The sequence below is a fragment of the Embiotoca jacksoni genome, unplaced genomic scaffold (assembly GCF_022577435.1).
Source record: "Embiotoca jacksoni isolate LCO1_2020_lvr unplaced genomic scaffold, fEmbJac1.0.p SCAF_11, whole genome shotgun sequence".
In the NCBI taxonomy this organism is placed as follows: Eukaryota; Metazoa; Chordata; class Actinopteri; family Embiotocidae; genus Embiotoca; species Embiotoca jacksoni.
In genome coordinates, this window is record NW_027185241.1 from 14537237 (window position 1) to 14554099 (window position 16863).

The 16863-nt window shown below is 37.8% G+C and overlaps 1 protein-coding gene across 1 annotated transcript in view; it reads right to left on the bottom strand.

Annotated features, from left to right (window-relative positions):
* Positions 1 to 16863, bottom strand: part of ulk4 (unc-51 like kinase 4) — an 80214-nt gene that overhangs the window by 33490 nt on the left and 29861 nt on the right. The window contains exons 20-28 of the mRNA XM_069143276.1: positions 16176 to 16361; positions 14568 to 14695; positions 8099 to 8232; positions 7566 to 7687; positions 7207 to 7263; positions 6226 to 6277; positions 5643 to 5737; positions 2081 to 2132; positions 898 to 1105 (exon numbers count right to left, since the gene is read on the bottom strand). Coding sequence (XP_068999377.1) covers positions 898 to 1105; positions 2081 to 2132; positions 5643 to 5737; positions 6226 to 6277; positions 7207 to 7263; positions 7566 to 7687; positions 8099 to 8232; positions 14568 to 14695; positions 16176 to 16361 — 1034 coding nt within the window. The remainder of the gene's footprint in view (positions 1 to 897; positions 1106 to 2080; positions 2133 to 5642; positions 5738 to 6225; positions 6278 to 7206; positions 7264 to 7565; positions 7688 to 8098; positions 8233 to 14567; positions 14696 to 16175; positions 16362 to 16863) is intronic.

Sequence of the window (16863 nt, forward strand, 5' to 3'; positions counted from 1 at the left end):
TAAACTAGAACAGATCTGGAGAGAGGGCTGGAGAAGGGGGGGAGGGGAGAGCTGGTTATGGAAGGAGAGAAAAGAAAATGCGGGAAGAGGAGCAGAGAGGAGAGAATTTGAGAAGAGGAGGGTGAATATGAGGAGGAGAAATAGGGGTGGAAATAAAAGTTAACAAGAAGTATCATGTGAAGCCACCATGCAAGTGAAGAACATATTGAAAGGGGTATCAAAATATTAATGGTAGAGAAAGAAACGGGATATATCTATATCGAGGATGTGGAGGAAAAGTGAGAAAGACATACAACAAACATCAACATCTTTTGTGTTTTTGTTATTATTTTGTTATATAACTTCAAGTTCTGCAAAATTAACTCTTCTGTCTCTGCTCTGATTGTACAATCATTGGATGTCATCAATTATAAAGACAGATTCTTTAAATCCCATGATAAGTAAACATCCCCAATATAGGATTTACAATGGTTAGATTTCCCTGTTTTCATTTTCCTAAAGCTCAGCTCAAACATCACCACTAGCTGTCACTTAAATGTATTTTTGACCAAGCAGCAACAGTACAGTGGCTGTTTTGCTTTGAATATTGTGTCAATGTAAAGCTACTATTTCCCCAAAAGGCACCTACATAAACCAAAGACCGAGTCAGGCTTCACGAAACATTGTCTTGGTTGTCAATATCAAGAAACATAAACAATAACATCACTACTGGCACAAGACAATGGGTTCAGCTTGACAATCATTTCCACTAACTGCATTACAGTGTCATTATTTTAGTTATGTTATACCGATGGTAAAAATGCTGTTAAAAGAACCAACAACATTGTTTTGATCCTCCGGAAACACTAAACAAAGGAGGATTCCAGAGACAGAGTCAGGCCAAAGAGCCAGACCAACCTTGAAAGCAGAGATTTAGAGATGAGAGATTCGATTTCAGAACAGGGGCCTCCTTCCTCTTTTCCTTGTGCCGCCTTCCCTCCTTTCTCTGCTTTGTCTTTCTTTTCCTCAGTAGTTTCTTCATTTTCCTCGGTATCATCACCATCGTGGACCAGCAGGACCAGACTGAGTTCAGACAGCACCCTCAAAACAAACACGGACCACTCCACTGTGGTGAACACACAGAAAGAGAAGAAAAGGGGGGTTGTATATAAGGAAGTGTTTACATTACAGAGCTGACTTTTTGGTTCAGACGGGTTGATAATATGCATTTACACTTTTGTTTCATTTACTGAGGGGCATTAGGCATCAAAATAACATCCAGACCGTTGTTTTAGAGATGACTGTGAATATGTTAGACACAGCAGCAGTAATGCTAAATTATGAAGTCTAACTTCAGGATGTCCCTTAGACTTAGAGTAAAGGAAAAAAAGAGGCATGTTTTGACCATATCAACATATGGACATTACTGACTGTTATGACCTCCTTCTGGGTAAATTAAAATTGATGTAACATCAACCAAATACTCTAACTAAGATGGTTGAATATTACACGACACTATAATAATAGTATTATATAGAACAAAAATGGATAATGGAATACCTACATGCTTAGAAAAGCAATAAATGGGAGGACTAAAGGTTACAAGCTCTTTTACACCAACAGGACCCACGGAGACCAAACCAGAACACTGCAGTGGATTATTGTAATGGTGCTTTCCCCTAGAAACTGCAATTCATTAATGCAGAAATTTTTTCCACCTTCAACATTCAAGGTTAGCTGCTCCAGTACACTATCATGCTTCTGTGAACTTATTTTCACTTAACACCTTTCTTTATTATCTCTCCATCTATCTATCTCTCTATCCATCCATGGATGTACGTACATTTCTCTTCTTAAGATAACTTCTCCTTTGGCAGTTTAGCCTTTGTTTGATTTCAGACATAAAATGAGTGGAAAGAAAGAGGGTGTGACAGGCAACAAAGGTCCCCAGCTTTCTGCTATTAGGATGTCTCTATCCTTCTCAACCTGCTGCTCCACTTCTATTTGTTACTTCTTCCTCACTCCTCTCTTGCTATGACATTAGTTTTTATCCCCACATTTTGTCTCAGTCTCTTTTCCCTTCTTTAAGAAGTGACATTACCATTTCTGCTGAACGCCAGTGTTGTCAGAGGAGGCAGGATGGCATCCACAACCTTCAAGAGACATAAACGACAAAACAAAAGACTTAATACACGTCACATTGTGTTGGTCCTTGATCACATTACTCTGTAAAAAGCTGATTGCTCTCTCTCGTAAAGCAATAACATAATATATTACAATCTGGTGTTTCCTAAATTCAGTCACACATAATGCCAAGGACGTGAAACAACTCAGGTCAAAACAGCAGAAAATCAGCTTGCAGAAAATGCACCAGCAAAACTGCAGGCTTTCATGAACACATTATAAATATTTGTTCAGTAGTTCAGTTCTGTCTCGTTCTCTCATTTGAGGAGGAAAAAAAAGTGTATCAATAAACATAGTCTCATTCTTCCTTTAAAAAAAATAGTTAATATACAGCACATGTGAAAAGAGGATATATTTTTTGATTAAACTGAGTATGAAACACTGCACTGTATTAATTCTGTGGGCATCAACCGCACAGACCACTGCCATAGAGGATCAAATTACTATGGAAATACACTGATGAATGACTTCTTTGATCAAACCCGCACACACAGACGAACTTCCGCAACTGTCGAAGCCTGATTTAGGCATGAATCTGTGTTGCATGAATTTGCATGATTACTAATATTACCATAGAAACAAAACTAATGCTGAGTGAGTGTGTGTTAGGTCATTACATTGAAAGCCTGAGAAAGAAAACTACAAAGGATGTTGTCCACCACTTAATGGTCTGCGTATTAATATCACAGCCATCAAAAGACTGAATGAAGCCTGTGTGTGTGTGTGTGTGTGTGTGTGTGTGTGTGTGTGTGTGTGTCCTTTCTTGTCCCCATTTTTTACGTGTACCTGTTTACCTCTGTGTCTACTGTCTAGTGGTGCCAAAAATTGTGGCTAAAGATAAATATCCTGGACATTGTTTTGCAGCCAATACAAATACTCTATTTGTATACATAATAAGTACATTATTTAATCTCTATTTTCACAGGAAGGAAAATGCAATGCTGCATGAACGCCTTTTTTTATCAAGCAAAGTCTGGTTTTACTAACAATAGTAACTGATTAATACACACCAAATTCTGTGAGTTCAAATTAACTCTTCTTGCTTGTACATGTAAGACCATCGCATTCACTCTCAAGCAGAGTGAAAGTAACTCTTTTCTTGGAGTTGATTTTTAACCCTTTTCAGGAGTTGAATCTTTGGGAGTTAAAACTCGACTCCCATGAAGAGTAAATTTGACTTTAACCTTGAGTTGTTTGAATGTGAAACTCTTTCACAATGTTAACAGCCAACACTTAAAAGCATGTATTATTTGACATTCATGGAGTTCAGATTTCATCACACTAAAAAGGTTTAAGGTAAGCGTGACTACAAGATAATAACATATTCATCACACATTTATATGCAACAAATATATGCAGTGTGCAACAATTAATATTGCACAAACACTTTGTGTAACAACTTACAAACTAACCAATACATAAATGTGACTGTGATTGGTGTATATGTTATGTTCCTACCTTGTACACGTATGGTTTTGAATGATAGCCCCATTTCAATTCTCAATATGTCTTCATTGAAATATTAATAAACAGCATGTTTTAACAAAACTAAATATAATTTCTTCCCATCACTAAGATTTAATTTGGTTGCTTTATTCTCAAAAGCTATGAAGAAATAACTAAGGCATGCTGGGAAATGCTAATACGGCAACAAAGCTGCGCAGTCAACACCGGGAGTCCTGTTGAATGATGCTCCTCAACACTCAGTGAATGAACCCCAAAATATTACCCCACCAAAGAGTCTTCCTAAACATGAGCTGTAGTCTAACTTAGAAAATAAACTCCCAAAATGTAACTCTTTGTTTATCTCCAGGATATTCCACTCCAGAAATGTGCTGTGTAGTAACTACTTACACATTGATTACAATAACTTAATGCTCAATTACACAAATCAAGTTGGAATTGTGTTTGTTTCCATCTCAGCTGCCAAAACTCAGTGTAACTGTGTTAAAAAATAATGTGTACATGGAGAAATAGAGGTGGAAATAAAAGTTACCAAGATGTATCATGAGAGGCAACCGTGCAAGTAAAGAACATTTTAAAAAAGGGGGATAAAAATATTAATGTTAGATGAAGAGAAAGTATATATCATATAGAGGATGTGGAGGAAAAGTGAGAAAAAAACAACCAACATCAACATCTTTTGTATTATTGTTTTTCTGACATGCATAATGAACTCTTCTGCCTCTGCTCTGATTGTACAAACATCATCATCACTTGTAAGACAGATGGTTTAAATGCCATGATAAGTAAATGTCTCCATTATATAATTAATGATGGTTGAATAACCCTGTTTTCATTTTCCTGGAGCTCTGACATCACCACTAGTTGTCACTTGAATGAATTATTGACCAAGCAGCAACTGTATTCTGGCTGTTTTTGATTTGAATATTGTGTCAACATTATTGACACAATGTTGACACAATATTGAAGTGTTTAACTTTTAAAGATGCCTAAAGAACAGATTTGACATATTACCAGAGTGATAAAGTGGGCTTGTGTTAACAAAAAAAGAGTTGTGGAGGCAAAACCTACTGCAAACTTTCACTCTTTATTCAAACTGTGACAAGGATTCAGAGACTTAAACTAACTCAAACATGAGTACGTGTCCTTGTCCAGCGGGCAATAAAAGTTAATCTGAGCTGGCTGGGGGTAATTGAAGTGTCTTCCTGTGTTATTGACTATCAGGAGCCGCAAGCCTCCTCTTTGCTCCTTTCTTCTATTCCTCATCTCTTTCCTTTTCTCTCTCTCCATCCTGTCTGCTTCCTGCTGCTCTCCACTTCTATTCGTCAATAGTCATTAAACACAATCTCATTGTCCCATCCCATGCACATCCACGTATGCACACAAAACCACACACAGATCTGATGAGGTGCTGTTGGTTCAATAGTTGATTAGTGTCCTGCCTAATAGCCCACATGTTGACCCACCTGTCCTCTGATCACTAATAGACAAGTTTAGTGGACTGTAAGACTCACACTGAATTAAATACTAGTAGCCCCGGTATGAAATCGACAAAGGCTGGAGATATTCTTGAAGACAGTTTAATTTTTTTTTAATGTTTTTAATTCTGACTATTTTACATACATTTCACTTGTTCCTGGTAAGTTATTTTATTGCAGCAAAGAAACTTTTGTGTGTTAGGCTTTTTTCTAAATGATAAAGAGTGAAAAAAAAAAAAAATCTGTGTTCGAAATCTGACAGTTGCTGAACCATAACAGAATTTGAAAATGATGACAGGTGGTCTCCAAAGTCCCGTCAAAGGTAATGTACTGACATTTGTTGAATATAACAAGATACCTGTCCTATATTGCTTTACTAAACTCTCAGCAGACAGCCAGTCAGTCAGACAGGCAGGTAGCCAGTCCGACTCTAAAACAGACAGACACACACTCAAACATTCAGTCAGTGCAGTATCGGATAGATGACAGTGAAACAGAGAAAAAGTCAGCAGCATGCTTACTCGTCCGTACACTTACAGCAGTATGATAGGGAGTGATGAGGGGATGATGCTGACTCAGGACTTCCACAATGGACAGAGTTGTTCTAATTAACTCGTCACATATTGCTGCACCTAATGGGGAATGAAATATGAGTAAGCACTTCTGAGTCCTCAATAAAAGTGGAGAATGACCGACAAGCCGACCAACAACTTCTTCCCCTGTACCTACTGTGGTGTATTCTATGTTTGACACTGGAGTATGGCTGCTTACGGCCCTTGAGCAAAGCATGAAAGCCCCTTAGTTGGTTCAGATCCAAGAATAGTAGCTGACCTGTGCACATGCATTTGTAATGCATCGGCACATCTGTCGCTCTCCTTACCTCCCACATATTAATATTTTTTTTCCTTTGTTTCAAAGGTGACATGAGTTAAAGTGACGTTTTCCCAGCTACCATATGATGCAACATTCAGACTTACATTAAAGGATTAGATATCATGGGGTGATCAATGATACACATAAAGATAAAGCAGTGTATAGACAGAAAACACAATGCTAATCACATGAAAAGTGAATACTAAGTACAGTTCGAAAAAGGACTACTGTAGTAATAGGAACTCACCCACAGCACTGGCCAGATTTGTTTCATTGGACTCTACAGAAGTAATATAGTTCTGTCAGAAAAATAAATGGTACAAAGTTACAGATCTAAAAACATCAGCGACATTTAGTAAAGATAATTTTATTCTACTCAAACTAATACTGGATATGTTCATTGCTCTTTAGATGTATTCATCACAAGTATTTGGACAGTTGCACATGTTTTGTTCCTCAGGCAGTATGATTCAGCACATTAAGTCTGAAGTTAAAATATAGGAACCCACATTAAAGTGTCAAGTCTCACATCTTGAATTATGTCCAAAGAACTGTGTGAAATATTGTCTTTTTAACACAGTCCCCAAACTGCAAGGGTTGAAATGTAATCGGACATGTGGCTGCTAAATTTTTGTTGGGCAGCTGTATCATTTCAATGTTAGTTTATGCACAAATGAGCTCACACTTGTCTCAGAGTCGATTAGAGTTGAGAGTTGTATATCCATTACATATGAAGATTGTTAATTGACTTCATGTGTATCTGTCCATTTACATTTGAACCTTTACATTTAGGGCTTCATGTTTTTAGGGGTTTTATCTTGCTTTTTATATTGATGAAAACCTACTGAAATTAAAGCTGAGATTTTGCGCTTGAATGTTGTGTCCATTGTTTTATTTCAAACTGAATGTGAAAGCACAGAGTGTGAAGAACATCAAATATCTGACTGTACAAATACTTCTGAACTGTGTTTCATGTCTACTTTTCTGTCTGTCCGGAAAAGATTTACGGATTGCAATGGAGACTTTAAATTATCCTAATTGTCTTGATTGGCTTAAGTATTTTGTATGTCACTGTATAATTTGAGTTGTGAAAATAACTCTAATTAAAAATGTGTCACATGCTAATTAAGTAGTTATGTTTTTGCCTTCAGTTTGTAAAACAACCAGTCTGTTGTACAGATAAAAAGTCAAAACATGACAAAGGGCTGCTGGATGACCAAACACTTACCAGCAGCAATCCAATTTGAGCCAGAAACTCTTCTGTTACAATCTGAGACCTAAAGACCTGCGAGGAAACACAGTCACTTGTTTTTAAAAGCATCCTCACTTTACTTTTAGTGTCTAAAACTAGAATGTTTTACTATATACGGTAAATCTGTTAACAGGCCCACACACCTAAGCATCACTGAGACTAATAAAAATGGATAACCAAATAATTGACTTGCAAAATAGATGTGGAAAGCTGTGTTGAACAATAGGGATGGGTACTGATAATTTGAGAGAAAATCACCGTGGGTTACTTTGGAGACAATAATGATGGAACATTAAAATCAAACAATGAAGAAAAATCATTTTGGTCAAAGTTACCTGAGATGAAAGAAGTTCCAGCACTACGGACATTGTAGGCAAAATTTGTTTCAGCTGTCTACTCTGAGCTGGAGATGGGTGCTTCCTCCCAATCACCTCTTTCAGCACACATAGGACATCCTCTGGAGAGGACAGGAGACAAGACAAAGGGACATGAGAAGAGATGACAGAAGAGGGATAATGGGATTATTTACTGCAACACAAAGATACATTTTCGTAAAGACATATTGATATAATGTTTTTAAAATATTGCCTTTACTTAAGAATAAAGCCTACTTCTCAAACCATAAAAATGTGTCCATCAAACTTTCATCACAGCTGGTAGCCTGACATTCTATAAATGGTTTTACAGAATCAGTAGTAAGAAATTACAAACAATGAAATGTAGTTAAAACTTGTTTTCAATTTTATTGAATATGAAGGCAAAAAAATAGACTCCTAGCAAGCACATTCACGCAGAAATATGTGTGTGTGTGTGTGCGTGTGTTTGTGAGAGGGTGTGTACATGTTTGTGTGTATTCATCTGTGTGTACCCATTATCACTGGTGCAGTTCTACTCAGGTATACTATCAGTAAATCCAGGCACTGAGACAGGTATCCTGATTGGCTGGGGTTCTCTCTGAGAGGTGTGGCTTTGCGCAGGTCTCTTTCCAGGTACATCACAAGTCTGGACAACAAGAGACACACATGCGTTGTATGTCACATAGTAGAAGAAACAACTTGTTTTCACCTCTGTATGCGGCATTGCTGATGCATCTGGTTCAATGAAGCAGTTTTTTTCCACTCCACTCATTGTGAATTATTCAGCAGTATCAGCGTGATGATTATAATGCAAATGATGAAATGATGCTCACATATTAACAATAAGATTCTAGCCTCTGATCAAAAAATATTCTGACAGGATGCATAAAAATAAGGGGCTGGGAGACTGTCTAGGAGAGAAACCGACAGTTTGAGAACATTTTCATTCCCATCCGACTGTCTATTGAACAGTAATCAATAATATTCTATTCTAAATTCAGGGCAGTGAGGAAAGGTTACGACCACTAACTGATGTTCATTACTGACACACAAACACACCCACACGTGTGGATCTGCACACACACACACACACACACACACACACACACACACACACACACACACACACACACACACACACACACACACACACACACACACACACACAAGCACAAATTAATGCAGACACATGCAGAAATTCAGGGAGGTCATATTTGTTAACAAATATTGATTCCAAGCTTTAGAGTGGCGATGGTGCAGGGGGAGCAAGGGATTTCAAATTCAGTATTTTTCCTCATACGGTTAGATGAGCATCGAGGGTTTACAGCTAAATGGAATCCAACATAGCTTCTGTTACTACATTGTTCAATGCATTTCAGGGAAGCTCTCATCGTGTAAATTGGATTTATCATTAGTTTTATTGGTTTAATGCAAAGCACAAACAACACAAACCATTGCCAATAATAGGTCAAGATAAAATTCACTTCCAGTATAACCTTGAGCCTTGTCACTGAGGGACACTATTTATCTCCTGTTTAATGACATGCCTGTCTTCATTCTATTTCAACGAGTTAAAGTAAACAGTACATGTGGTATGTGCACATAGAGTGGGCACCCTACTAAGTCAGCACTTTGTAATCCCGACTCTGGTAGATATCAAGGCATGCCATTGTTTTAAATGGTATTTTGAGATTTGCTTTGGATCTTTGCCCCACTAAAATTCCGTTTTCAGTTTCACTTTTGTCACTTACTGGTTGACATTTGCATTCAGAATTTGTTCAAATTTAGTGGAATTCTTTCCTCTATCATTGCAGTCTTTCCTGTTCCCAAAGCACACTATTTCCATCCCCACCTTGGCTAAAAAGTTCAAATTGAACTTCCCCATCATTTGTTCGCCAAACTCTGGCTGATCCAGATGCTGCTTTGCAGACTTTAGACACTGACTTTTGTGATGAGTTTGTAAGGGTTTTTTCTGAAGACCCAGTTTGAGCATCAACACTGCATTGTGTCAGCCAAACCTGCTGGTACTTTGCAGTCATATGGCGGTTTCCTTTGTCCTTCTGCCCAGCAGAGGTGCAGTTTTATCTGAACATTTCCTTGGTCTCACAGATCTTGTCTCGACTTTCACAGTTCCCTGCAATTCCCATTTGTTAATAATATTTTGAACAGTGGAAATTGCAAGTTGGATTTGATGTCTTTTTTTCTTTTAGCCTTGTATTGTTTATATCCCAAATTCACTTTATTTTCAGAACGCTGCTTAGATGAGCCCATGGTTGTTGAGTGTTACTTCATGGTTTGAAGAGTCAGATCTCTGAAATTGTTATCAGCTGAAAAATTCCTAATGGCAATTCTTGACCTGCCTTACAAGTCCTGACAAGTCAGTTAATGAGTTAATGAAGACTTTATAAGCAGATGATACCCAATCTTTGGCACAGTTACTGTTTTTTTTTTTTTTTTTTTTTTTTATAAATGAAGTAAAAACTAAGATGGCATATGAAGATAGGCTTGTTTTAAATATCTATTTGCTGCAAGGGCTATATTTACTTCCTTTCACTTAAAAAAATCAATACATTTTTGGCAAAACTTATGCATACAACTGGAAACCCCCAGGCTACTACCAAGTGGCAACCAACAATGACATCACTCGTTGGTTTGTGAATGCCCGTTATGAAGCCTCGAGTTCTGAGGGAGCAAGCGGTAGATGTGACTCGACCTGATTAGAAACCCGACAACATTACGTCCCATTCACCGATAGCAGAAACCTGACTACATCACAGGCCTGTCAATCAAACAGGCACGCCCCAAAAAACAAGCTTTTTGAGGCCAATTTTCGAATTAATGGTGGGATTATTTTGAGAAGGACCGGCAGAGAACTAATAAGAAGTGACTTCAGCTAACAACACCATAAGACCTTGCAGACACAATGTATTGATTTTGTATTTAATGAGAGAAGTTGAATGGGATTCTATCGAGCCAGAGCCTTTTTGGAGCCGACCCCTAGCAGCCATCAGTGGTATTGCAGTTAATAGTACTTCAACATTGGCATCACTTTTCAGACCCGGAAGCAACATCCACTTTTATAAACAGTCAATGGCTACTACCAACACTGTATCTTGACAGCATGTTGTAGTTATTAAACACAGTGAATTAACAATAACGACACAGAATAAAAACAATTTAAACAACAAAAAATGATGAAAAAAGGGGCCTTTCACACTGAGATGTATCAAAATATGTTAAGATTATGTTAAGATGCAGTTCAATAAAGGTCTGTTGCATGAATAATTTCAATCACCTCCTTTTACAGAATACAGAATAAATCCAGAATCATTACCTCAAATTTTGCCAGGAACACAGTCCAAGCATATGATAAACTCACATTTCGAATAAGCCAGGACTGCTCTGTGAGCGATGAGGACCTACCATCCAATAATTTTTGAGTTTGAGATTGAGTTTTTGGACAAGTGAACTGTCAAAATCCTGTGTGTTCCTGTCTTGCAGCCATTTTTACAGACTGATAAATAAAGACAGACAAAATTGCCACCTCTGTCAGTCAGCGTGAGAGACTCACAAAGTACTCACACACAGCTGACCTAAGTGGCCCACTGTACTGCATGTGTGTGTGACTGCATCCGTTGAAAGCGTATTCACCTCCCAAAGGCAATTTGACACTTCCTCAGTGAGACCTGTGCAAGTTTATCTCTAAAGACAAACACACACATGTATTTGTATGCTACTGAGGAGCTAATTAAACACAACGTGCCTGTGTGAGAGCAGGGCTGAGGGAGAGATGTTTGTCTGTGTGTGTGGTTGAATCCTGCAGAGTGCTCAGTGGGAGAGAGACAGGCAGGTCAACTCTGACAGCTCTAACTCTGTTAACAGACAGAGAGCAAGTGAGAGGAGAGATGAAGAGTAAAGAACGTGCAACAGAGAAAGACAGAGAGAGGAGGGAGGAAAAGAGCTGAAGAGAAAATGAAAAATAAAAACACCTTTATTCTACTTTGTGCTCATGTCTAAAATGAGATTGCGTTCATTCTCTCAAAAATTCTTATAGGGATCCAGCATATGATGTTCTGGCATTAGGCTGTATGTCAATCACACATATCCTAAATACAGTAATCATGGTTCTTAATTTTATTTTCTGTCACTGAATAATTCTGCATCCCAGTTCCAGATATGTGGTACATGCATTCTTTATGGCATACTGTTTAGGGAATTAGTATAACAGAATGCAATGTACTGTAACATTTGGTACTAAAGGGAATTTAAAAAAGACATGCACTGACAGATGATAATTATGCTATGCTACTGCCAGTTTAAAAATTGGAAACAACATGTATTTCCAAATAATATAATATTATTTTAAGAATAGAATAGAATTTTAGTGGAAAATGTTATTTTTTGTTTTCCAAAATATTTCTGATCGGAGAACCAAATTTAATCCTTCCAACCAGTATGTTTTAATTATTTCCAGATTATAAAAGATCCTCTATGTCCTTTGTACATTGTGGACCGTAAGTGCCCAAAGCAAGTCAGTGTGACATATGAGTGTATCATTAGTAAATTATATTATGCATAATGACATTACGAGGAAACCCGCTACATACTCCAAACCCAGATAGAATTGTTATGTACTGTACCATTAATTTGGAATACAGTTTAAAATGGTGTAAAAAAAAAAAAAAAAAAAAAAAAAAAAAAGCTTAAATATTATACATATTTATTTATTGGCAAAATATTCAGCTACATTTGCAGTAAACTAAGAGAGAGCTGCTCAGCAACTTTCTAGGATACATTTTGTGGTTATTCAAGTCTAAGGTATTAAGTGGTGCATTCAGATTAGTATTTTAACACAATAATTGGCTATGGAAAGAAACCCCACTCGAAATAACTAATAAATAACAATACTTTTTCATGGTAAAGTTCATCTGGAAGTTCACATGATTAAAATGTCAGAAAAGAAAAAAATTGTGTGAGACTGAGTCAGGGAGAGAGAAAAAAGAGTAAGAGAGGGGCATTTCAACAACAACAACAAAAAACTTGGCGAAAAGAAAGAGAGGCAGCAAAGAGGAAGACGGTTATAAGGATCCATATGTCAGTAATCTACGCCATCTTTTCAAACTGAAATGCCAACTGGTAATAAATAATCAGGGAAACTAGCTGTATATATGGATGTATCATGCATATGCATCTGACCATATGGGCTATTCACATTCACAGCTGCACTGCACAGTGGGGTGAAACACGGGACAACCAGTTAATGAACCGTTTGAAGTTCCAGTAAAGTTACAATATACAGCAGCATAATTTAAATGTGCTGGGTACATACGTTTATATTATCATTCCCATAGCTGCTGTCCTACTTTACACAAAGGTTACACAGAGTACAACTGCATTGCCAACAACCCCAGGCAGCATTCATGACGGAGTTTCCCTTCTAAAAGCTGCCTGCTTTAGATAACAGATAACTGTGTTGAACAGTGCTCCAGAAGTGCTTGCATCAGAATTTGAAAACTCTTGATTCAAGATAAATCACAACTCAAAAGCATGCGTAGCAACATTTGTTTCTTTTTATTATTTAATGAGTTGACTTGGAGTTGATTATACTGCATTAATTTCCACACTGAGTCGGTTAAATGGTAAACTTAAGCCTCTTCTCTCTGTCTCGGCTTTCTGTCCACATTTAGCTGAGGTTTTTCTTCAAACCCAGACCCAAAGCTTTGGTAAAATGCGGGCCACACTGAATACATGTGAAAATCACTCGCATTTTTGTGAAGACAGGACAAAGTAGAGCTTTTAGAAAATGATGATGTAACTCTACTCAAGACACGATCAGCTGCTGTGCGGTTGTACAATTAATAGATACTCAATCTCCCTCCTATAACTCTCAAACAACTCAAAATGATGCTGGTGACTAAAGTCCCTTTCACAAGTAAACAGTGTTTTCAAATTCAGTCAGTTTACATCTCTTGCCAGTATGAAATGCTCTTAAACCTTCGGCCACATTCTCCATTATTGTGTGCCATCTTCCTTCCCTAGAAATCAGTTCATTCCAGCTAACCACCTGGAATGACTGTGAAACCAACTGGACTGGAGCTATAGTTGTACCATGTACACAAATTACATTTGATAGACTAGTTGTTATGGTAGTATATATTTCTTTCAAATGAACATTATTACATTCCAGAAAAAGAGTGGAATTTTGTATTTGCCCCTCTACAATGTATACTGCAAAGGGAATTTAGTTTTAGCTATGGTGTGGTTGGGAAAGAAACACACTCTCTTACTGAAAGCTAAAGCTAAATAATTAAAGGGAAATCCCACCCTGAAATGGAATTCACAAATGCTACTTGTTTGTTCTCTGACAGTTCAGTCTATGTGTGAACATGGGCAACTACATTCCAGAGAAACTAATTAGCTAGTGGTCTGACAGACTGAGTGGAGTTAAGAGTGAGCTTCACTGGTCTGACTCTCAGTACAGTTAGACAGTAGGAGGGTGCACAGTGAAATGTGCCAAGTTAAGACAGGCGCATCAACCCTCAAGCAGGATCCATGTGTTATTACCGTGTTGCAATATGGTGCAATTAAAAACAGTGACACTCTTTAATTGAGAAACTGGAATTATAATTCAAACATGCAGCACCAGTGCAGTTTATCATCCTTTGCAGGGCTACTGCTGCAATGGGTAGGTCACATAGAGGTTTACTTTCTACTAAATGCTACTATTGCCACTGCTACAATGCTTTCTATAGAATTTCTGTTCATCAAATTATAAACAAAATTTTAATAATTTGAGATTCACCCAAATTTCATACATTCATTAATGTCGGTTGTTTCTAGTTGTTACTGAGTTGGTCAGAGAAATTTAAATACAAAAATTGGACTAGGAGCAAAACATGTTTTTTTAATGTATTACTGAGGGACATACATTGTCTATGTGACTGTGTATTCACTTGTGTGTGACTGTGTGAGTGTATTTACCTGTGTTGACAGCAGTAAAGCAGAGTGTGTGTGTTGTCCTGTATTAGCAGCAGTAGCAGTAGTAATGCTTTGGCTCTTGTTATTGTTGATGGACTCTCGAGACAACGCAGCACCTTCAACACCAAATCCTGCAAGACAGAAACACACAAATAAATAAAGTGACATTTTTCATGAGGCTGATTGTGGATGTTTCTGCTGGTGTACAGTCTGTGGTACTATGCTTTACAATTGAAAAATATTCAATAAAGTCAATTTATGGAACAGTAATATCTTCAAATTTAAAATGTTCACTAAAACCCCAGTATGAAAGAAAATTTACACAATGCTACGTTTATCTTATCAAAAGAAACAGAAATAAACAAATAAGAAAATGTTCAAATTAACAGTTCCCTTTAGCTGCTCAAAATTAGATAACATTTTCAGAAAATGCAATAAAATGCAGGACGAAACTTAATCAGCTCAGACTCCACATTATCGCACAACATGCGCACACACACACACACACACGTGTATGCCTACAGCTGCTTTAAACAGCCATTCACTCAGCAGTAAGTGGTTGGAAAAATGTGAACTGCCCAACATTCATTACCATTATCACCAGCACCATACACTACTGAATGTTTGTGTGTCTGTGTGTGTGAGAAAATGTGGACACTTGTACATGCATGTGTGTTTATGGAGCGCCACACCGAGTTAATTAATTTCAAAGCCTAGTAGTGTGTGCCTAACTGATAAGTCCCTCCCCACTACCCATGATGCTTTGCTGAAGTAGAAGGCTACAGCGTGTTCATTCAGCCAATTAGCCCAGATACCGACACACTCAACAAATTAGCGTTTTTGCCTGTGTGTGTGTGCGTGCACACACACAGACACACACACACAAACTAACAGAGAGTTCTGTGTAAACAAACTCTTGGACTGTCTGTCTTTGTGCCAGGGGAGGGGGAGAGGAGGGTGAATGCATATCAGTGTATAATTAGAGCAGAGTTGAAGTACTAAGTTTGTATTCTGGTGTTAAATTGGAAATGCTCAATGCAAATAAATTCAGTTCAGAGTCAATTACCAATGCTAGACTCCAAGTTAAAAACCTTCAAATCAATTTCAGCCCCTCTGCCTTACCAAGATTAGCACATCACATACACACTAGATGGGCCGTCTTATGAAAAATTAAATAAGTAATTCCTGACAAATTAGTTCATGCACAGTTCAGCAGTAGTTCATGAACTGTATGGAAAAGGGAGAGAAAGAGACACACTAACAAAGAGAGCGAGAGGAAGCATGTGAAGATTTCTAGAATTTGAGGCCAGTTTTGTTTGTTCTTCGTGTTGTGTAGTTATCCAGGAGTGATTTCATCCCCCGGTCACTGTGTAAAAACCTCCTCATTCGAGCTATTCCTCACGTAAACCTCTACTCTGTAGTCGTGTTACCACCTAAATCTCCTGTCAAATACTGCTGTAACAATATCAATAAATATAATATTAAAACAGCATGTTTTTTTTGTTTGGTTTCTCGGGCCAGTTGATATGTAAGCTGTGTATATTTAAGTTTGACATTTTTGCAATATATCCCTCTACTGTCATGCAGGTGTGCTTGAGAGTATACACGTACCTTGCTCTGTGTGATGCGGTGTGTTTGCATACGTGAGGTGAGTAAGGCAGCGGCCACAGCAGTGAGCAGGTGCTGCTGCACCTTGGACCCTGGTCCACCTATGCCCTCAAAGATGGCCGCAGGGCCGCATGTGTCAATCACTGCCAAAAAGACTGCTGGGACCACCCGGGTTAGCCTAGAAAGAGACTGGAGAAATAGATAAACACACGCACACACTGAGGTACGGTACGTCGTTCACAAAGACACCATTTCTTTCAAATGCCATGTCGTACACTAGGTTCCTGATGATAAGCTGTAAGAGCCTGAAAAAAAGGAGCGAGTGCCCAACGGTCCACAACATTGGAATGATTGATGACCTGAGAAAGCATTTGTAATTCCACCCACTGTGCCGTTAACAAAGAATTACATATGATTAAGAGTCTGACAGTAGGTTATTCAGGATATCAAATGCTATATGTGGCCTCAATTAATAGATTTACATGTCATTCATTCCAAAACGTAAAGGCATTTGGCACATTTTCAAAAAGTAATTAATTGTCATTAACCATTAAAATGTGATTCCTTTGCATTATTTGGTTGGTCGGGACACAGAATTGATCATTTTTCTTCAGCATTCAGAAAACACTGCTTGACTTAACCACCATGTTTTTGCTGTGTGTGTATTTATGTGTATTTTTAGGTGTTAAAA